At 45.9% G+C, this 21927-nt stretch overlaps 2 protein-coding genes and 1 long non-coding RNA gene across 6 annotated transcripts in view; 1 reads left to right on the top strand and 2 right to left on the bottom strand.

The window, feature by feature from the left end:
- LOC123957494 overlaps positions 1 to 11321 on the top strand; it is a 34550-nt gene extending 23229 nt beyond the window's left edge. For both annotated transcript variants that reach the window (XR_006821802.1, XR_006821803.1), the window contains one exon: positions 9825 to 11321. This is a non-coding gene — a long non-coding RNA (uncharacterized LOC123957494). The remainder of the gene's footprint in view (positions 1 to 9824) is intronic.
- Positions 4737 to 5729, bottom strand: LOC123957488 (odorant receptor 131-2-like). Its single transcript, XM_046030321.1, has one exon. It carries the CDS (start codon positions 5724 to 5726, stop codon positions 4737 to 4739), a length of 990 nt encoding a protein of 329 aa, XP_045886277.1. The 5' UTR covers positions 5727 to 5729.
- A 1484-nt stretch (positions 11322 to 12805) lies between the features above and the next one.
- LOC123957470 (protocadherin beta-15-like) lies at positions 12806 to 19323 on the bottom strand. 3 transcript variants are annotated; one of them, XM_046030295.1, is made up of 5 exons: positions 17005 to 19323; positions 16801 to 16914; positions 14287 to 14345; positions 13960 to 14078; positions 12806 to 13569 (listed from the first exon to the last, which is right to left on the bottom strand). In XM_046030295.1, the coding sequence occupies exons 1-5, from the start codon at positions 19321 to 19323 to the stop codon at positions 13265 to 13267; spliced, it is 2916 nt and encodes a 971-aa protein (XP_045886251.1). In that variant the 3' UTR covers positions 12806 to 13264. The 3 variants fall into 3 exon arrangements, with proteins under 3 accessions (XP_045886251.1, XP_045886249.1, XP_045886250.1); XM_046030293.1 differs by having other exon boundaries at positions 13951 to 14078; positions 16801 to 19323; XM_046030294.1 differs by having other exon boundaries at positions 16801 to 19323.
- Between the last annotated feature and the right edge of the window lie 2604 nt (positions 19324 to 21927).

Below are 21927 nucleotides of genomic sequence, written 5' to 3'. Positions count from 1 at the left end.
CCATCAGATCCTATTGCAGAGACTGGAATATTTCATTGGCATTAAAGGAACCGCTCTAAGCTGGTTTAAGTCCTATTTATCAGATCGATTTCAGTTTGCACATGTTAACGATGAGTCTTCCATACACGCCAGAGTTAGTATTGGAAAAAGTTTTGCTTTATTGTCGGAGTGGTGGAAGGAGAGGTTTCTCGGGTTGAGTTCTTGTTTGAGCTGGAAAACTGTCCACTTGGAGTGGAGGGCCGGTCGGAGTGCTGGCTCAGAGGTTGCAGGCAGCAATAGCTCTGATTATCACTCGAGTGCCTGGACCTTGAATGGGCTTGCAAACGGTGGCTGGTCGAGGTTGTGTGCTCGGAACACCTAAGCCGGGATCTCGCCCTGGAGCTGCTGGTAGGCGAAGGCACGATGATGTCCTCACCCATCAGTGCATACATGGAACTGCCCCTGCCTACCTCAGTGAACTCCTCACCCCACACACCGCCTCACGAAAACTCCGCTCCTCCACCTCTACCTACTGCCTGCACCAACGAAGGACTAAACTCTCCACTATGGGAGACAGGGCCTTCCAGGCAGTCGCCAGACGGCTCTGGAATGCCCTCCCAGAGACCCTAAGGGCCCCACAAGCTGTGGAGGTTGTTAAGAAGGGCCTAAAGACATTCCTATTTCAAAAGGCCTTTCAACACTCATGATTTTAATTTTATTTTTGTGGTGTTTTATTGCTATTTGTTGATTTTGTTATATTTTGGGAACTGTTTTTAACCCCCTGCTACTGTAGCACTTTGAGATTTTGTTGAAATGTAAAGTGCATTTTAAATAAAATGTATTATTATTATTATTATTATTATTATTGACGTCCGAATTGTCAGTGATTCCATCGATCACGCCATCTCCCTCATCCGCACCGCAGGGCAAGGAGCCTGGTTATCCAAGGCAGATATCACCAGTGCTTTTAAAGGGATTCCCATTCACCCCGATTCACCCAGATGATTACCTGTCCCTATCCCGGGCATTCTCTTGAAGGGAGCTTACTATTTCGCAGTTTTCTAACCTTCGGGTGTAAGAGCAGCCCAAAAATACCTTTTAGATGACTTTCTCACCGTTACGCCACAATCTTTGCCGCCATCTCATGGCCTCAACATCTTAACTTCCGCATTCCACAAACTCGGAGTCCCTCTCTCCCCAGAGAACAGAAGACCACAACACATTACTGGAGTTCCTGGGTATCACCCTCAACTCAGTGTTACTCCAGGCATCCTTGCCCCCTGAGAAAATTCACAGTATTTCCTTACTAATTTCCAATTTCCTTCTGGCCCAACACTGTACCAAACGCCAACATCTCTCACTCCTAGGCCACTTTAACTACGCCCCCCCCAGATCATCCCACAAGGACAGTCCTTCCTGTCGCAACTCCTTTCTATAGCCGCTTCTGTCCCATTTCTCCATGACCACATCACGCTAGACGCCGCATGCAAAATGGAGCTTAAAATGTGGCACCATTTTCTTTCATCCTGGAGCGAGGTTTCCTTCTTCCACGACGACCACGTCACCAAGGCAGAAGATATTCAGCTCTTCACAGATGCTGCCCCTTTCGTCGGCTTTGGCAGCCACTATGGCGGTAGTGGGTTTGCAGCTGACTGTCTGCCTGAATTTTCAGCCCTCTCTCCTTCCTCTAACATCTACGAAATGTACCCAGTCATTATCGCAGCCATTCTTTGGGGGTCTAAATGGTCCAAGAAAACCATTGCAATCTACTCCTACAACATTGCAATGGTAGACAGAGGACGGTCCCATTGCCCAGACACAATGCAATTCATGCGGAGGCTCAACTTGGTTTCAGCACAGCACCAATTCATCATCCGAGCCTCCCATATCCCAGGCCACAAAAAAACTTTGTCTTTCCAGAGATTCAAGTAATTGGCGCCAGCTTCCGACCCCTTTCCGACTGCAGTCCCGCCGTTTTCAACTAACGCCACAGGTAGAATGCCTGGTAACAATTTCCTGAGACACCATCCTCAACAGCGTCGTTATGCGGACGTCCCACTTACACATTAGCATGCTGAACAAAGGCCTCTGCAAGGCCGAACCATGTCCCTTGCCAAAATGCCTACCCCTCACTTCACGTCAGACCTCTTAGCCCGCTGCATTCAGACCCTCAGATCAGGTTATCTGACTCCATACATGGGCATCCATGTTTCTACTGGCATTCTTTGGCTTCCTGTGGTGCTCAGAGTTCATCACCTCCTGCCTCCAATATCATCCGAGTGTTCATGCCACCATGGCCGACAATCTGCAGACACTCTCATCTATCACCTCAAAAGCAGCAAAACCAACCAGTTTACCACAATCCAGCTACCTCTTCTGACTCACTTCTTACTTCAGTCAGTATGAACCCATACATCTCTACGTGGACTGCAGACTAGCCAGCTATACTCTCTATTCATCAGAGAGGCAGGAAAAGTAGCCACACGCTTCTGGTTTCACCAACACCTTTGCCAAATCTGGAATATCCCCCAAACTGTACACCGGGCATTCGTTCTGCATCGGACCCGACTCCTCCATCTGCAGGCAGGGAATCGTGAATAACATCATGTGTTATCCTTGGCCGCTGGTCCTCAACAGCATACCTCACGTACATTCGCAATGATCTAAATGATATCAGAAACGCCCACGCACATCTTTCCATCTGAAGTTCTTTTCATCCCTCGACCCTCTCCCCCATCCCTGCATCCCTCAGCCCACCCTCCGGGCACTCGATCCGTTTTTTCCATACAATCCCATCTCAGCTCCATCATAAGCAATAAACCATTTAAAATCTATATCTTCGCAGGTGTGGTCTTTGTTAATGAATGTAGTATTTTGTAATCACACTTGATGGATACACACTGGGAATATTGTCCTGCTATGTATGTGGCAGGTTAGGAGATGATGTGTCATTTCATCTCAAATAAATAATAATAATTATAATAATAAAGGGTATGGTTGATTCTTTACCTTTAGAGACCATCAATAGCTGCAATAATTACAGTCACAGCCACATCAAATTTTGGGGCCAAAAATGTTTATTTCATAGATTACTCGCTACTCAAGTAATTTTTTCATAAACACTTTTGTACTCTTACTCAAGAAGTCATTTTGATGACTACTTAAGAAATTCATTTTGTACAGTAACAGTACTTTTACTTGAGCACAGTTTTTGGGTACTCTACCCACTCTACTCGTCTGTGGGATCAGACCACACGGGCCAGAATTTTCTCCCCACGTGCATCAGTGAGCCTTGGCCACTCATGACCCTGTCGTCGGTTCACTGGTTTTCTTTCCTCTGACCTCTTCTGATAGGTACTGACACCTGCTGGCCGGGATCCCCCTACAAGAGCTGCATTTTTGGATATGTTCTGATCTATTCGTCTAGCCACCACAGTTTCGCCCTTGTCAAAGTCGCTCAAATCTTCACGCTGCCCATTTTTCCTGCTTCTAACACATCAACTTCACCTGCTGCCGGATAGATCCCACCCACTGACAGGTGACATGGTAATGAGATAATTAGTGTTATCCACGTCACCTTTGATACTTAGAGGTTTTGAGTTCGCCACATTCTGTGATCCAGAGGACAGATAAGGTCACATCAATAAAATATCAATTATCTTTAAAAATTTGAACTCAACTCTTAAACAACTTGACATTATGCTCATGGATAGAGTTCAAAAAAATTATTTTTCAGTATGTATTTGTGTGTTAGTAGTATATTGCTGTGATTTGAAAGTAGTTGATATTGTACTGATATTGTGTGCATGCCTGAATGATTACTACACATCTGTTTAATCAGATTGCTTTTAGACCTACATAACTTTGAGCCACTAATTTACACTGTGGGCTTGGACACAAAGAGAGATTAAATGTACTAAAATTATACATATGGCAATGTGAAAGCATTCATTCATTCAAAAGCTGATGTTTCTTTTGTCTTCTTTCTGCAAATGAAACATGTATAGCAAAGTCTTAACGAAGTTCACTTGTCTTTTATGATGCAGTATGGGTAGCATTTTCTCAATGTAGGGCTATAACAACTAAGCTGGTATTTTTTTCAGTCACTTAAACTTGGGAATGATGAATGAATGATGAATGCTTCAATAAACATGAAGAATATAATGTTATTTTAAGCATGATACTCATAGCAAACCTCATTTAACCATAGTGACGTAATTGTAGGATACATTGTGTTGAGAAAAGCGGACAGTGCATACTTAGCATTACTCATAAGTGTCATTTACATTGGAGACGCTGAGGACATGTCCCCACCACATTTTGAAATATCTGATTTTGTCTCAATCACTTTTTTACAAATGTTCTGAAAACTAACAACTAACTAATGAAAAGGCTTTGAGATTTTGAGGTTTATTTGCACAATAAGAAAACATGCAATGCAATGTAAATTTAGGAGAAACAAATGAGCATTTTCCAAAAAATTTTTGTTTCCCTTTATATAAATAAAGACACTTACACTGTAAATAGGAGCAGAAAATGCTTCCAGAATGCTGGAAATTAGGCCAATTGTCAGGGGAGGACCCCCACACCCCCCACTCATATATTTCAGCATTTCATGTTCCTTCAAAATAGTGTTAAAAATCTTCAAAGTAAATATTTATATAAACAGATCATGAAGAGCATCAGCAAATCTCACCTGTTTTTAAAAAAAATTAACATTGCTAATTCTCTATTATGGAATTAAGAAATTCCATCTTTTAAGTGACAAGTTTGTTGATTTTAGCTTTGGTTTGGACGACTGAACGCAAAGGTGAGAATCTCTGACAGCAGAGATTGTACATGAGGACGGGTCTGATGGTCTGGTCTCTGAGACCATAGATGAGAGCACTCAGACATCTGGGAAACATGATAGTACAAATATAAATAACAATCTGAATGCGTACAAATATGATCCTGTCTAGGTTTACAGAGATAGAAAAAAGCAAGAGATTGTACAGAGTTGAGGAGAGACAGAGGCCCAGCTGCACCAGATGCAGCAGCAGTGTATTACGAACCTTAGGGGCTGAAGCTTTGTCTGTGGAGGCCGACCTGGCTGCTATCATCACACCAATATAGGAAAAAATGATTGCCACACCAGCTGTTGCAAAGAGGAAGCTATTGAAGGCATTGTCATAATCAGCAGCTATTGGGTCAAGCATCATGTTGTCTTTGCCACAAAAATCATTCATCTGCAGACTCTCCAGCTCTGCAAATGGAAATTTTAACATTAGAAGAACTTGGATAAAAACACTGAGTGAACTGAAGGCCCAAACAACACAAACAGCCACCCCTGTGTTTCTGACGGTGATGATGGCAGCGTGCCTCAGTGGGTAACACACAGCTACAAATCTCTCCAGACACATCACCACCAGTGTGAGAGGAGAGATATTTGTTATGACATTGGCGAGCATTGTTAGAGCACCACACACAGGATACGACAGTGTTATTCTACAAGCAGCGATTATGTACATTAACTGACCCTCTGCCATCAGTACAGAGTCTGCAAATAGGAGGTTAAACAGAAGAATGTAACGAGAGGTCTCACAAAACACTGGTTTACTCCTCAAGGTGAATAACAAGGTCACATTAATGAAGAGAAACACAAAACATGTCACTGTAGTCACAATGGAAGACAACAATAATCCCAGTAATCCTTGGTACTGCCGTCCAACAGTGATGTTTGTCTGCGATTGATTTGTGTAAGACATATTCAATAAAAAATTAAAAACATCAGAAATATAAACCTATTGATGGAAACTGGAGCACAATGACAAACTTAATTTGTCCAGTATTTATTCTTAACATTGTCAGCACAGCTACTGAGTTAACATAAACCCAAAGTCTGCAGCTTACTTTTTCCCTGTACAGACAGATAACAGAGTGGAGGCTTGTTTCCATGTGGGCAGCGCTGGTCTGCAGGGTTTGCCTGTCCTCACATATTGTTTATGAGCTCTGTCTTCACACCTCCTTCATGTGACGTCGTCACTTGTCAGCACATGTGTGACATGTAATGGGCAGGGATTAAGCACTGGACGTGTAACTCGCTGTATTTTAACATAAAGAAATACAAAGTAGAGTAATGAAGCAAATAAAGCTGTACACCTTCCAGGCCTCTTTGGAGGATATAAATTAGATCCGACTCAACGTGCTTATTATATCTTTGTTTAACCAGGAAAGTCTCATTAAAATTAAAAATCTATTTTCCGAGACAGACCTGGCCAAGATAGACAACAGCATGGCCATCCATCCATCATCAACTGCTTATCCGGGGTCATGTTTTAGGGGAAGCTGCGGAGTCTTTCTCCCCTCCCACACCCCCCTCACCCACCCCGGAGGCCGACCGAGGTCCCCTCCGCCGTGGCAATGGGTGATGTTATCCCGCCGTTTACACGTTCGGGACGCACCTGCCACCATCGAGTTCACGCCGTACTGCCTGCCCCGAGGGTCTGCAGTCAGGCGGCGTTCAGACTCACTCACCGTGGATCTTCGGCGGCTCTCCCCTGCCATTCTGGGGCTTCAGGGGTCCACCAGAAGATCACACGTTCCGTTGGCAGACTTTGCAGAGGCTTAGCGGAGCCTGACGAACATTTGTCCGTGGGTCCTGGGCACTGTCATAGATGGGTTTCGACTACAGTTTAAAACCCGCCCTCCAAAATTCAACGGGGTGGTTTGGACTGTGGTCCGCCCGGAGCAAGGTCCGGTGTTGGGACAGGAAGTTCTTACTCTGCTGAGGAAAGGGGCCGTGAAACGTGTCTCCCCCCCAGACAGAGATGCCGGTTCTACGGCTGGTACTTCATAGTCCCCAAGAAGGACGGAGGGCTGTGCCCTATTTTGGATCTGCGGGTTCTAACCGGTCTCTGAGGAGATTCAGGTTCAAGATGCTCATCATCCCAGGATTGGTCCGTCATGGTAGATCTAAAGGACGCCTATTTCCACGTCTCCATCCGTCCTTCTCACAGGAAGTTCCTAAGGTTCGCCTTTGGGGGTGTGGCTTACCAGTATCGGGTTCTTCCATTCGGCCTGGCACTTTCCCCTCGCACATTCACCAAGTGTATGGATGCAGCACTGGCCCCGCTGAGGCTCCAGGGCATCCGGATTTTCAACTACATCGACGACTGGCTCACCCTAGCCCAGTCGAGATGCCGTTCTGGCTCATCTGCTGCGTTTAGGGCTGAGGCTCAACGCAAAGAAGAGTGTGCTGGCGCCCACCCAACGGACTACGTTCCTAGGGGTAGTATGGGATTCGACAACGATGCGGGCATAATTGTCGGGCACGTGTCGACACCATATTAGCTGCCGTGAAAGGGGTGAAGTTAGGCCATGCCATCACTATAAAACACTTTCAACGAGTGTTGGGTCTCCTGGCGGCTGCGTCCAGGCTGAGTCCATCTGGACTGCTGCACATGAGACCCCTGCAGTGGTGGCTAAGGACCAAGGGTTTTTCCCAGAAGGGAAATCCTTTCCGTCTGATTTGGGTTACGCGCAAGTGTCTTCGTTCAGTTTGGTAGGAAACTTGGTTCCTGTCCCAGGGGCCCGTGCTGGTAGGGTCTTGTCGCCGGCTGGTCATTTCGACAGACGCCTCCCTCACGGGCTGGGGCGCGGTCATGGGCGGCCGCTTTGCAAGGGGATCCTGGCAGGTGCATCAGTCCGAGTGGCATATCAACTGTCTCGAGATGTTGGCGGTGTTCCAGGCTCTAAGGAGTTCCGATCTCCAAGGCCACCACGTCCTGGTTCGTTCCGACAACACAGCGGTGGTGGCCTATCTGAATCACCACGGCGGTCTGCGCTCGCGCCCTCTGTACAGACTGGCGCGTCAGATCCTCCTGTGGTCCCAGCAGAGGTTACTATCGCTCAGGGCGATGTATCTCCCGGGAACGCAGAATTAGGGGCAGGGGCTGAGGCCCGGGGAATGGAGACTTCACCCCGAAGTGGTGGAGCTCTTGTGCGCAGAGTTCGGCCCCATAGATGTGGATCTCTTTGCGTCTCAAGAGACTACGCACTGCCCACTATGGTTTTCTCTCGTTCCTCCAGCCCCATTGGGTCTGGACGCCATGGTACATTCGTGGCCGAGGCTACGTCTGTACGCTTTTCCCCCAGTCGCTCTGCTCCCGGGGTTCTGGAGCGGGTCCGCCAGGACAATGTCGGCCTACTGCTCGTAGCCCCGTTCTGGCCAACCCGGGTGTGGTTCTCGGACATCATGTCGCTCCTGGACGGCCCGCCGTGGCAGGTCCCTCAGAGGAGAGACCTGCTGTCCCAGGTGCTGGGCCGGGTTCTTCACCATTGCCCCACCGTATGGCGGCTGTGGGTCTGGCCCCTGAGGGGGCACAGTACCTAGAGGCGGGTCTAACAGCCGGAGCAGTTGAGACCCTCCTCAGCTCCAGGACCCCGTCCACACGGATCATCCGTGGTGCCCGGAGGATGAGACCTGCGACTTGGTCCAAGGTTCCCACTTGGGATCGGGCGGTGGTTCTTGGGGCGTTGGCTGAGGCCCCCTTTGAACCCCTGGAGTCAGCTGAGGCTAAGCACTTGACCCTCAAGATGGCCTTCTCCTTGCTATCACCTCTCTGAGGAGGGTGGGGGATCTCCAAGCCTGGAGTTTGCCCCAGGGAATATTAGGGCTATCCTGCACCCTCGTCCAGGATACATCCCTAAAGTGCCTTCTTGTGCGGCAGGGTCCACAGTGCTGCAGGCATTTCATCCTCCACCTTGTGTGACGGCGGAGGACAGGAGACTTCATCTGCTCTGCCCTGTCAGAGCACTGAGTATTTACACTCTGAGGTCCTCCCGTTGGAGGAAGGCTGACCAGCTGCTAGTGTGTTTTGGGTCCCCCAGGGCTGGGCTCCCTGCACCCAAACATACTATTAGCAACTGGATTGTTCAGACTATGTCCCTGGCCTATCAGGTGCGCGGTTTGCCTTCACCTGTGGCTGTGAGGGCTCATTCTACCAGAGGCATGGCGGCCTCTCGAGCCCTCCTTTCCGGGGCCTCTTTGCAGGATGTTTGTGTAGCGGCTGGCTGGGCCACTCCGCACACATTCATTCGGTTTTACAGTCTTGACCTTCCTTCGGCACCTGGCACTCTTGCGCTCTCCTCTTAGTCGTGCCACTTTATTGCACACAGGGGCAGGCGGGGTTTTCGGCACGGTTTAGTGGGTATCTCGTTCCCATAGTGTCGTAACCGACGCAGTTCGAGTTCCCTCGAAGGGGAACGTCTCGGGTTACGTATGTAACCCTGGTTCCCCGAGAAGGGGAACGAGACACTGCGTCGACCCGCTGCACCTCTCTCCCCGCCTGAAGCGCCTGCTTCATAGTTTAAGCTAATGATGAGTGTGTACAGGTGTGCTTTATACTCCTCCGGTTATTCCGTCACACCTTACCGTTCTAGCAACAAACCAATAGGATTGGAGTGATTTCATTCACGTTCAGACCTGCTACGCCTAGAGGCGTTCCCATAGTGTCGTAACCAACGCAGTCTCTCGTTCCCCTTCTTGGGGAACCAGGGTTACATACGTAACCCGAGACGTTCCCTTGCTCTCTCTTTGCTTCCTGATCTGTACCTGTTATGGTTGGTGTTTGTTGCCCAGGTATGTGAAAGGAATACTTTCATGCACATCTTTTTCGTCTCAACTTGACATGTGACTTACCTGCTGTTTGACACTGGTAGGAACCTCCTTTTCTCCTGTCCTGTGACCGCTGATTGTTATATCTTCATGTCCCATCTCAGTGGTGGTGAGCAGATTCATGGTTTTAAATGTATTTTAACACAGTAAGGTTGAGCCTGGCTAATTGTTTCCCTTGCTTTTGCAGGTTCCTCCTTGTTTTAGACCACTGCTCCCGGTCGAGGCAGATGGCCGCCCACCCTGAGCCATGGTTCTGCTCGAGGTTTCTGCCTCTTAAAAGGAAGTTTTTCCTTGCCTCTGTCGCCTAGTGCATTTTATCATAGTTATTTTCTGTTTTACATTTCCTTTCAGCAGTTTCAGTCCCAATTTGTTTGTTCTTGCTTATTAAAAATACATTTTGGTATATTTTGAAACACCCCCTACCTCATCAGTAATGTTCCTGTGTGCCTTTTTGTCTTTATTCTCCTTCAAATAATCTAGGTTTAAATAATATTTCCTGGGGTGGAATTCCCTAGGTGCTGTAGGTTGGCTTTCATTCAATTCCCCCCTTCCTGGTCCACCTTGCCACACAAACAAGGCACAACTTTAGTAGTTATGAATGTTACAAAAACATAGTAGGAAACTTCTGGGGGATAATATTATAGGTTAAGAACAGTTTAGTCACCAATATCTAATCAGTTATCAGTCAAGGAAACTCTTCAGCTACATTCCAAGTTGTATTATCTGCCCATGTCACATCTCCATATTTTACTACTGTGGCTCAGCTAAAATCATTAGTAAATAGTTTACTGTTACAGCAAGCAGAACAACTTAAACAGATTAAGACCCCCCCCATTGTTTTGTCAGATTGTTTTGTCAGATTGTTTTGTGTTACGTCATTGTAACCTCCCTGCCCCACACTCTGTACAGAAGACACAAGACTGGTTGGCATGCAGTGATTCTTACTCAACGATGCCCTCTGCTGGAGAAATCTGTTGCCAAGTCAGTGTTGGAAAATGGTGCACATGCTCATCAAAGGCATATATTGTGACCGCATGGATGAATATAATTCCATTCAGTATTTATTTATAATATCAGTATTTTAAGAAAACAACCTTGGTACACTGTATGAATGTGGTTAATAGCCATATTTATCTACAGTGGCTCGTGCTGGCACCTAAATGGGTTACAAGCATGGTCACGAGTATTTATTCTTTTATAAGCCCTAGCAGTAGTGGAATGTAACTAGGTTTACTTTTTTAGGCACTTTACTCAAGTACGAATTTGATGTACTTCATTTTTCTATTTAAGGCCACACTATAGTTGTACTCCACCACATTTCAGGCTGAAATACTGTAGTTTTAACACCACTAAATGTATATGACAGCTACAGTTAACTGTTTTTGCAGATTAATATGTTACATAAGGACATAACATCAGTTTATAAAATGTGATGCATCATTATAGAATAAGTACCCGATCAATAAATTAGTTCAAATTAGCTTTACCACCAGCAGCTGCAACATACAGATGCATCGGTAATCCAGTAATATGTATTATAGGATGATATTTAATAAACTTTATAATATACTGTATAATACTTACACATATATATTTATTTATTATAAGCCGTTTGTCTGCATAGGGAACACTTTGTGTACATTTTGCGACTGTTATTTTAATGCTTTTACTTAAATAAAATTAATGCAAGCTTGTAACAGTTTTTGTTTGTTTTTCATATTGTTGCACTGTTACTTTTACTAAATTAAAGTATGTGAATTCTCACCTATTAGCCCTATTTTGGAAAAACAGATAAGTCGTGCAGACATGTGGGTTATAGGTGTCAGTGGTGGCATGGGTTTAGTATTTGTGTGGGTATGTGTCATGGAGAGGAGAGGAAGAGGGGTTCCTCCAAAACATTCAAATCCAACATACTGCACCAGTTTCGATTTTAAAGTGTCAGGCGCGCCCTCTAATGGTCCACGGAAGAATCTGCAGCTGGCTAAAAAAAACACTGGTTAAAACACTTTCAGCACCATGACCACGGACAGCTCCCAGAGCAAATGACCAACATGGGCAAAGGATGTGAAGTGACTCGAGTTGCACTGTATCACGTTGCTATAACGGAACAGCCTGGGAGATTTTATAACTTTTTATGAACATAATTTCACCAATCACAGCACTACAATTTCACCAACTGCTCATTTGTGTGAGCCTATTTGGTTTGGTCTCCATGTGTAGATTAATTTGATGTGTCTGAATACGTCTTGTTTAATGATCCTAAAATATTGTTTTTAACTTTAAAGTAGCTATTTTAGCAGAGAGTAAGAATAATCCTACAACTCTATTTCAGCTTCATTTCTCACTCATCTGAAAGTAAGCCAAGCTGACCTAAATACGGCTGCCCCCTCAGCCGTCCCTATGGGTCACCTTACCGCAGAGAAGGTTAGCCTTCTCCCCTCCATGCTCTCTACGGGCACCCGTTTCCTTATTAACGGAATTATTTTAAATCTGAGCCATACAACGACCTAATTACCCTGCTCATTTCTAGCCAGTGGCCAGCTCTCATCTGTTGAAGGTAGGAACTAATTCCCTGAGAAGTAAGATGTAAAAGGGCAAAGAGAGAGGAGTCACAGGCCCTGTAGCTCACATTCAGGTGTGGCATTTGAAGCTGAGCCTCCCTTTCCCCAGGCGCCTGTATTCGTGTTCGTGGTCTTAATTAAAGTGATATTTCGAGAGAGGAGGTTCTGTTTGTTCAGTTAATGAACCCCACTATTCTCTGCGGGCAAATGGTAATGCAAGCACTCCAATTAGCATATGTTAGCATTTTACTATGTTTATTCCTCACCGTGGAAAACAGCTTACCAAGGCGAAAAGCTTTTCACCCTTGTAAGAGTAGCTGTGGAACTTTTTCACCCCAAAATAATTGACTCAAGCTAATTAAACATAAATCTAGGAAACGTACATCTAAATGCTTTATGCATGTCGACCCAATCTGTCGGTGTTTGACTGCATGCGCGTGTCCGTGCGCATGGGCTGGGTTAGGTCTTGAGCTTCATTAATTAATTACAGCAGGCCAGCCACACGCGCATGTTTAAGAGACATAAGAAAGACCATGTGAAAAAAATACTTTATTTTCATAAATGTATACAGTACATGTGTGGGAGAAAATCCCCCGTCTTTACAGCTGTCTGCATCATGTTGCAGCTTGCATATACATTATCATACTATTGGTCATATTCACACAAGCTCTGTTGGCAAACAAACATACAAAAAAGAAAACACTTTTTTCTTTTCATAAAACCAAAAATATAAATCCATAAGGATGTGCAAAAGTATTGTGCACTAATGCTCTTTCAAAACATTTTGGATGTAATTGCTGCTCCAGTTTGATTGTCTAAATAATAATAATGATAATAATAGGCAGAAGCACACATTGGCCATGTTGCAGTGGCATGTAACATAAATAGCCATCAGACTTCAGTTTCCTTCAGCATTTTAGCCAAAATGTATTGTTCTTTCATTATTTCTCTTACTCAGTGACTTGTAAGTCATATGTTCATTAATTTATGTACTGAAAGGTCTCTTCCTCTGCTTTTATATGAGATTATCCATCATTTTAATCCATTAAGACAAGTTATTGATAAGTCAGTCATTGTACAGGTCATTATTTATAATGGCAGCCTCTCCCTGGGGGGACATCTGAAGACGTCGCTTCTTGCCAAAGGTGGAGAAGGAATTGTGGACGTCCAGCTCACTTCGCTGTACTGTGGGCCTCAGGGTGCAAAAGCCTGATGGTGTCCCTGGGATGTACACATTGTGGTGGTAGTCAGGTGGGGGGTGTGGGTGAGGGTGGGAGGGGATTGATGGCTGCTGCTGCTGGGGAGGAGGTGTGCACCGAGGAGTCCAGGGGCGAGAGGGAACCCCACTGGTTGAAGGAGACATCTTGTAATCTGTAGTGTGATGTTGATAAGGAGAAAGGAGAGGAGAAGCATCTACTTCAGTATACAATACTGACTTATCGTGTTATTTATATTTGCATAGCACTTTTCTAAAACAAAGTTTAGTGATTTGCAACCTGGGAAATAAAGAATGACATACAACCAAAGAAACACTGATGAGTGTGAATATACCTCTGCTTATGTTAGTGATAGTGGAGATGAGGTAATAGACTATTGACTATATCAACAGAACAAAAAAGGGAACAGCAAAGGAAGAATGTCATTGAATAAAAGCATGGAGGTATGCTGCATTGTTTACAGTACTCCTGTGGGTGTACATTACATACTGTAAAAACATGTAACCCTAAATGTGTGTAGTTTGGCCTCTCTTACCTTTCACGCCTCTCATCTGAGTACCCCAGGTCCAGTATTGTCCAGGGGCCATGGAGGTGACATAGTTTTCTGGGTCTGCGTGCATAGCCTTACGCATGAGGGTGCCATCCATGTTGATAGAGTTATAACTGCAAACAAGATACTAGTCTGTAATGACAACATACTTTACTTGTATGTAAATTCAAAATGTCGATCCATTTGGCATGAGAGATTTTTATACAGGTTGTGTACTTAGGCTGATTATGTGAGCATCCTACTTGGACACACGGTGACATTGAGAAAAATGTATGGTTGATATATATTGGGCTTACAACATGCAAAGGTAAAAAATGATACCTTTTAATGGAGGAGTTCTGATTCTTTGTAAGAGTCCAGTCTGTATTTGGCTGCTTCAGCTACAGGAGAAACAAAGGGTTTGACAGAATTTAATTTCAACTTAATAAAAATGTCAACATTTATATGTAAAGCCACATGTTAGAGCATTGACACTGTCCAGGTCTGTTCTGAGAAGTTTCTCTCTTCAAAACAAGTTTTGAAAACAAACGTTTATCCTCTTGCATCAGTAAAGGTCAGTGATAGTTGACATGAGGAGCAGTCTGTCTTTGTGGCTGTCCTGAAATGGAGACAGGACTCTTTTCACATGGACCGTGCCTGCCGCCCTGTGGATGGTTGGCAGAACAGCATTTTAAGAGCAGGAGCCGTTGCCTTCAGCTACCACTCGCCTGTCACTTAGTTTTGCTTTTATCCTCTGTGGCGCAGCGGGAGGGGTGAAGGAGAGCACCCGAGTGATATTTATTCCGGGTCTGACTCGCGTGGTATGGATTCCACGCTCTATTAATTCACTTAAAGTTGTTAACAAGGAGATGTAAGCGTATTATTAGAATCGGTATTCAAAATACACTCCTCGCCAACATCGCACAAAACCAATTAGAACCCCACCGGGATGAAACGAAACATGATTTTAATCTTCAAAGAAAACCGTGCCAAGGAGGAAATTAAGAAAATTACACACGTCATTGTTTTGTGGATTTTATGCATCATTTTACATTAATATTTGCCTGATGCTCCTCGAGCAAGGTTTTTAATTAAAAGTCTCACAGAGAGCCTTGAAAAGTTTGTGGTCCTTGCAGCTGTATATATAACCTGACAGCTCAACACGCATAGCATGCATAACACGTGCACGCACCTGTCCTTCGTGTCTTACTCGCTTGAATGTTTGTTTAATCTCTCTTTTCGCCTTCGATTCGTCAGTTTAAGCAGTTGCTATATGCGCTTGCTCTGTGTAATGCTCAAATAGTTTGACTGCGATCTGCCTTTGAGATTGAATGTGTCACTGACGACCTCAAGACGACTCATGTGGATGCGCTGAGGGACTCCACGGGGTGAATTACGGGAAGCAATTAACGACAGGAAGGACACTTTCTCCTGAAGGAGCATAGCTGCAGGCAGAACAATCACCGTGACCTCGAAATCCCTCTTGTGGCCAGAGGTGTATGTGCCAGTGACCGAGCTAACATATCTCAGTCTGCCTGGAGTCTGGTATCATGGCTGTGGGTCTTTGTCCCTCTGCGTTTTAATGAAAACAGGGAGGCGACGATGAGCAGCAGCAAGCACATATTTACAGTCTGCTGTCGCACTGTCCCGTCTATTAGAATCTGAAAACACTGGTGTAGACATCCTGCCTCCGTAAATTCCCTTTCTCCTTGTCTCCTTCCTCCCCCTCCTTCAATTACACCCCCCCACCCCACCCTTGCTCGACAAATATGAAGCCACATCCCCCCCCCCCTCCTGACATTCAGAGGACAACGTTGGGGCCGATCGACAGGCGGCCCACGTGTCGGTCCAGCCGTGTCCTTGCACCCCCTCCTTCTCGCATCCCCTCTTGATGTCCTCCCCTGTCTCCCCAAAACCGGCCAATTGCCATTTTTCATCAATAATGGACACCCCCCCCTCTCCCCCTCTGCGAAACGCCACATTGTATATAGTATAATGGTTCGGCCGTGCTTGTACCCTTGAGGCACAGTTAGTGAGGTTGTCTGTCCTTTATTGTTAGTTTGAGAACAAGAAGGCGTGTCGCAAACCCGAGTGGTCGAACAAGAATTGCCTGAACCCAAGGCAGATGAAAACTGCCATTCACCTTGTCCGTCTCGTATATAACCTTGACTTTTTGTTCAAACTCAGGTGGATGTGCTGGAAGCAGGTACGAAGCAGTGACTCTGGGTGGTGTAGACTTAAATCTGGCAGGTGACAAACTGTTATAATTGAGTTCAGGAATTATTATTAAAAGCTTTTTCTGCGTTTATTTTTTTTCTTTTTTGTTGTTGTTGTAAAAAAACGAACACACCTGGGAGTGTTATTAAGACTGAATAGAGTAGTCAACTTGAACTACATCCCCTCTTCCTCTCTCACAGTAATTGATGTCTCATTTCATTCCATACAGATGAGAAGACACGGTGTGCGCACAAAATATGCTCCCTGCAAGACACTTTCATTAACATGTCAATTAAAATGTAATCTCACATCGTCTCATTTCATTTCCCGGGTGCCAAACATCACCACGGGCTGCACAATTAGGATAAATTATTGCCATACCCACAAAAACAGTCGAGACAACGCAGTGTGCAACACACTTACTGAGAGAGAGAAAAGGGTTTGCTCAGTTTTTGCTCAAGTGGAATTTGAATCTGTCTGGCATGCGTGATTTGACCTTCATGGGAGAATGTCACCGTGTAGATTCTTATCAGATAGAAAAGTGAGATGGAGTGTGTTGTGGCAGTGAGTGAGACATGCGGATTTGGATGAAGAGCCGAACTCTCGCGTCTCATATCCTATACGCTGATTTCACCTTACCTCATTGGGAGTAGTTGCTCCGTTGTTCACAGATGCGCTCCGGCTTTGCGCGTTCCACGAGTTTTCTGTGCTCTTCGCCTCGTTGTTCCTCGGTGTGCTGCCGGGGCTGCACGGCTTCAGAAACATAAAGTCACTTTTGGCAGATTCCGGAGTCAGGCACACTTTGTAACAATACGACTGGGAGAGACTGCTGTTTCCATTCACCTCCATACAGTTCGTGGGCACTTTGGCCGCGGATGAAATCTGCAGGTTGAGGTTCGATTTTTTGAACACCTCTGGGGGCGGCTCGGGCTGAAACCCCCCGCAACAGCAGCAGGCGAACGGGGGGAGGTTGTACCCGCTGATGGTCTCCCTGTCCTTGTAGCACTTGACCGCAGCCAGCACGATTATAGCCACCAGGAATATTAAAGATATTGTGCTCAGTGACACGATCAAGTAAAGAGCGAGGTTTGAGGGGGGCTGTGGGCTGAGTGTGAGGTCTCCGAAATCTGACAGGGACTCGGGCACGCTGTCTACCACTGTGAGGACAATAGAGGCGGTGGCGGAGAGCGGCGGCTGCCCGTTGTCCTTGACTAATATTACCAGTCTTTGCCTTGTTGCGTCTTTTTCCAATAGCCGGCGAATAGTCCTGATTTCGCCCGTGTACAGGGCCACACTGAACAGCCCCGGGTCTGTAGCCTGCAACACCTGATAGGACAGTCGGGAGTTTTGCCCCGCGTCCGCGTCTAACGCTGTTATTTTGGTAACCAGATACCCAGCGTCTACTGACCGCGGAACCACCTCTGTGGCCACGGTGCCGTTTCTGGGTAGCGGGGATACAATAACAGGGGCATTGTCATTCTGGTCTAAGACAAAGACGTTGACTGTGACATTACTTGCGAGAGGGGGGAAACCAGCGTCTTGCGCCTGAACCAGAATCTGAAAGTTTCTAAGCTGCTCATAATCAAAAGAGCGCAGTGCGTAGATATTGCCGTTGTCAGAGTTGATTGAGACATAGGTGGACACGGGCATGCCCTGGATCTGACCCTCGAGAATAGAATAAGACAGATAGGCGTTCTGGTTAGAATCAGGGTCAAATGCAGAAACAGAGCAAATGGAAGCGCCGGGGGCGTTATTCTCGGTCACATACACTGTGTATGAAGGTTGTGAGAACCGCGGGGGGTTGTCGTTAATGTCAGACACTTGAACTACGATTGTTTTCCTGGTGGAGAGCGATGGAGAGCCCAGGTCTCGGGCTGTGAGAGTGATGTTGTACTCGGACACCGTTTCCCTGTCCAGAAAGTCGCTTGTCACCAGAGTATAATAGTTTTTAAAAGATGAATGGAGCTGAAAGGGGACGTTGCTCGGAATTTGACAGTCAACGTTCCCGTTCTCTCCCGAGTCCCGATCCATGACACTGATGACAGCTATCACCGTGCCGGGTGGCGCATCTTCCTGGACGGGAGTGGACACTGATGTGAGGATGACTTCGGGCGCGTTGTCATTCACATCCAGGATGTCTACTAGCACTTTACTGTGCACTGCCACAGCCGAGGGTCCCCTGTCTTTTGCCTGCACATACAGCTCATATACACTGGCTTTCTCGTAGTCCACAACGCCCTTCACTCGAATTTCACCCGTGTAGGGGTCCACGTTGAACAGTTCGCGCACCTTCAGGGGAGCGTGACCGCTAAATGCGTAGGTCACCTCCCCATTCGAGCCCTCATCCAAGTCTGTGGCATTCAGCTTCAGCACCAGCGTCCCCCTCGGTGCGTTCTCCACCAGGCTCGCCCGGTAAACTGAGCGGTCAAATACTGGCACGTTATCGTTTGCGTCTAACACTGTAATAGTTATTAGTGCTGTCCCAGAGCGTTCCGGTGACCCTCCGTCAAAGGCAGTCAGAACCATTTCGTGCTTTTTCTGCTGTTCACGATCCAGTGGGGTGTCCAGCACGAGCTCGGCAAACTTGCTTCCATCGTTGCGCGTCTGGATGTTTAGTATGAAGTGCTGGTTTGCGCTTAGCTGGTAGGAGCGCAGAGAGTTGGTGCCCACGTCCTGGTCCTGTGCGCTCTCTAACGGAAAACATGAGCCCGGCGCAGCCGACTCTGTGATGTCAAGATTAAACTCGCTCCATGGGAAACTGGGGGAGTTGTCATTCACATCTAAAATCTCCACTTCCACTCTATACAGTTCTAATGGGTTTTCAATTACCACTTGTAGGTGTAAAAAGCAGCTGGGGCTTCGTTCACACAGCTCCTCTCTGTCTATCTTTTCGTTGACGAAAAGAATGCCGTTCTCCAAGTTCACTTCTAAATACTGCTTCTTTGCGCCGGAGACTATACGAAACCGACGGGCTGACAGCTTGCCCACATCCAAGCCCAGATCTTCGGCGATGTTGCCCACAAAAGCTCCGTGCTCCAGCTCTTCGGGAATGGAGTACCGAATTTGCGCAAGAACCAGGTCCACTACACACGCACACAGAAGCAGACATATAACCAGCCCAGTCACCGGTACCCAGCTGCCTCTGGAGAGTCTGTGATCCATTTCAGCGGCGTGCGTAAAATCACCTCACCCAGACATCTTTCGCCTCATAAAGCCATTCAGATATGCCGTTAAAAAGTACATACAAAAGCAGAACTTGTCCCAGATGAAAAAAAAAATATCTGCAGATCTAAGTTTGTAACATCTGTGTGTCAGGATAACTTTACTGTATAGTTAAACTGAGGGGACGAGAGAGAGGAGAGTATTAGCACCTCTCCCTCTCTGTTGTGCTCCACGCGCAACAACGATAGTGTGTGGACGGGGGAGGCTCGAGCTTTGATTTTCCAGTGTATTAGACACTCGGAGGAGCTGGTGGGGAGGCGTGTGTGTGTCTGTGTCTGTGTATGTGTATGTGTGTATGTGTGTGTGTGTGAGAGAGAGAGAGAGAGAGAGAGAGACGGAGAGAGACGGAGAGAGAGGGGGGTGGGTGGGTGTAGCTTCTCGCAGCTCCGTATTGGAGGACACCGACGCGAAGTGCGAGTCTAATTACTGTAGACGTTTAACCCTTTCCCATCCTCATGTCTGTTCCTCTGACCCATTAAAGAGACGAGAAGGCGTAAGTTTGACACCAGATTTCAGAGCCAGATTTGGATTAGAGACGAATTGTGTTGTGGGTGTCGTTTTCTAGGCTGCATTTAACAGATGAGGATGGACACGCATTTGTCATAGTGACCACAGTGCCCTACAAGCCCAGGTTGGCAGTGGTAGCTAACATTATTTTACTCTGATTTATTATAACTAGCTTATTATAAATAGCTCCAGAAAAGGATAAACTATTCTTCCGGGTTTCCTCTATTACGTGTTGCAATGCAGAAAACATAAACACACAGACTTCAGCACTCATTCGCGTTGCCTCAGATGGGCCAGTGGCCACTGCCAGTAGGCTCCTGGGATTATATAATGCTTTTTAATGAGAGCCCTTTGAAGATGAATGCCCACATTGCAAAACAGCCCCATTCATTAATCATCACACACGAAATTGGGTTTTACAAAAAGAATCTTTGATGGGTCAGGATATTCCATTTTAATCAATATTTAAATGAGTGTGAGCTACACGTTGGAGCTTAAAATGATTACAGTGATGGTTAGGATCGGTACACAAATGCGCATTACACGACTTTAAATCACTTAAGTTGGCCTAAACATGTATCAACATAATCAACATAAAAGCAATGTCATAAAACCTTAATCATACTTGTCTCTAATCAGGTATTACAGTTGGGATTAGGTAAATACCCCATAGGTGATGTGTTTCCAATTTGGAGATGGCAGAAAAAATGTTTTCGAGGACCCAGTGACTTCAGTAGATGAAGGTACTAGCACTGAGCACTATAGTTGTTATAGGACAAAGAGGACAACCCGGGCCTCTTAAGAGTGCGGCACATGTTTGTTCTGATCTAATCTTTTTCCTGTTAATCCTGGTCAGTTAGACAACCACTGAACCGCAGAGAGAGGGGAAAGAGAGAGTGGGAGGGGAAATGAAGGATGCCTTTGTGAATTCGGGTTCGTCTCCAGACAGACACGAGTGGCATCCTAATGTAAAACGGTGGCTTGAAATCTGAAAGTCTCTTCTTGGGACTGACGACATGGCCTTGGCCCCCGGGCAGCGCTGGGCTTGTTAGCTACTAAAAAAGAAGGGGGGAAAGCGAGAAGGAGATGAGAGAAAAAGAACAAATATTTCTACTTCCTAGGGGCAGCATTTTCTTTTTCACTATACGCTACATTTTCTGTTGAACTTCCCGCAAAACCCGAGGACAGCATCCTCTGTCGAAAATTGTGTTGATGGTTGGTCCTCTGTGAGAAACGTTAATGTTGTTTCACTTGGAAAAAAAACATCAAACAGGGCTAGTGGGAATACTTTAACTTGGAAATAGTGGTTGTTTGTGACATTTCACTTTTCAACTAAGTAAGAGAATAACAACTCTAGGACTCAGGGAATGGGGTTTCTGTATAATTCATGTCCAGTCTGGTATTTAAAAGAGATGGGTAACAAAGGTCACGACCTATTTCTGAACAAAAACTACAATGCTAAAATGTTCACAGTGGAATAAGATGTTATATAATAAATATCACTTGTACTTTCCCTGGGCACAAAAAAACGTGCCCTGACGTATCTCTCCAAAAAGCAACCCGAAATGCAACCTCCTCCCCTTTTCAGGAAAAAAAAACTAAAATCCCCAGGTTTAAATAAGCAGAAAACACAATCTGCTTGCAGACTTAACCTCAAGCAGATGGTTAAGCTTCTCCAGAAATGATTACATTTCTGGAAAAGGAAAGAAAAAAATCACCACCACCAGTTCCATTGCTTTCCCCTTCTTTTTAATTAACGGAGTGAAGGATTAGTGTGCAGCTATCCGGGATCAACCGTTCTCCGACGGAAGAATACAAATGTTTTGTGATAAATAATCCCAAAGCACTACGGCCGGCGGTCCCTCGGTGCCTGTTACATTAACATGCATTACACGGAGCATTAAGCCGGTCTCATCCGCCACTACCGCCTCGCTCACCCCATTGTCCGACAGGAAGACAGCCATTACTTTCTCTGAACTACCGCTCAACCACCTGACCGTGACCCCTTACTCCGCACACAGTGTCACGGGAATTAGA

Source organism: Micropterus dolomieu, linkage group LG19 (genome assembly GCF_021292245.1).
Source record: "Micropterus dolomieu isolate WLL.071019.BEF.003 ecotype Adirondacks linkage group LG19, ASM2129224v1, whole genome shotgun sequence".
In the NCBI taxonomy this organism is placed as follows: domain Eukaryota; kingdom Metazoa; phylum Chordata; class Actinopteri; order Centrarchiformes; family Centrarchidae; genus Micropterus; species Micropterus dolomieu.
Note: the sequence above shows the minus strand (reverse complement) of the source record. Positions and strands in the feature narration are given on the sequence as shown.

Bases quoted from the DNA above. Each gene is read 5' to 3' on its own strand.
- LOC123957488 (XM_046030321.1), bottom strand. From the start codon at position 5,726: ATGTCTTACACAAATCAATCGCAGACAAACATCACTGTTGGACGGCAG.
- LOC123957470 (XM_046030293.1), bottom strand. From the start codon at position 19,323: ATGGATCACAGACTCTCCAGAGGCAGCTGGGTACCGGTGACTGGGCTG. The intron at 14,079-14,286 runs GTATCATTTTTT...TCTTGTTTGCAG, and splicing joins CAGAACTCCTCCATTAAAAG to TTATAACTCTATCAACATGG. The intron at 13,570-13,950 runs GTAAGAGAGGCC...ATCACACTACAG, and splicing joins TCAGATGAGAGGCGTGAAAG to ATTACAAGATGTCTCCTTCA.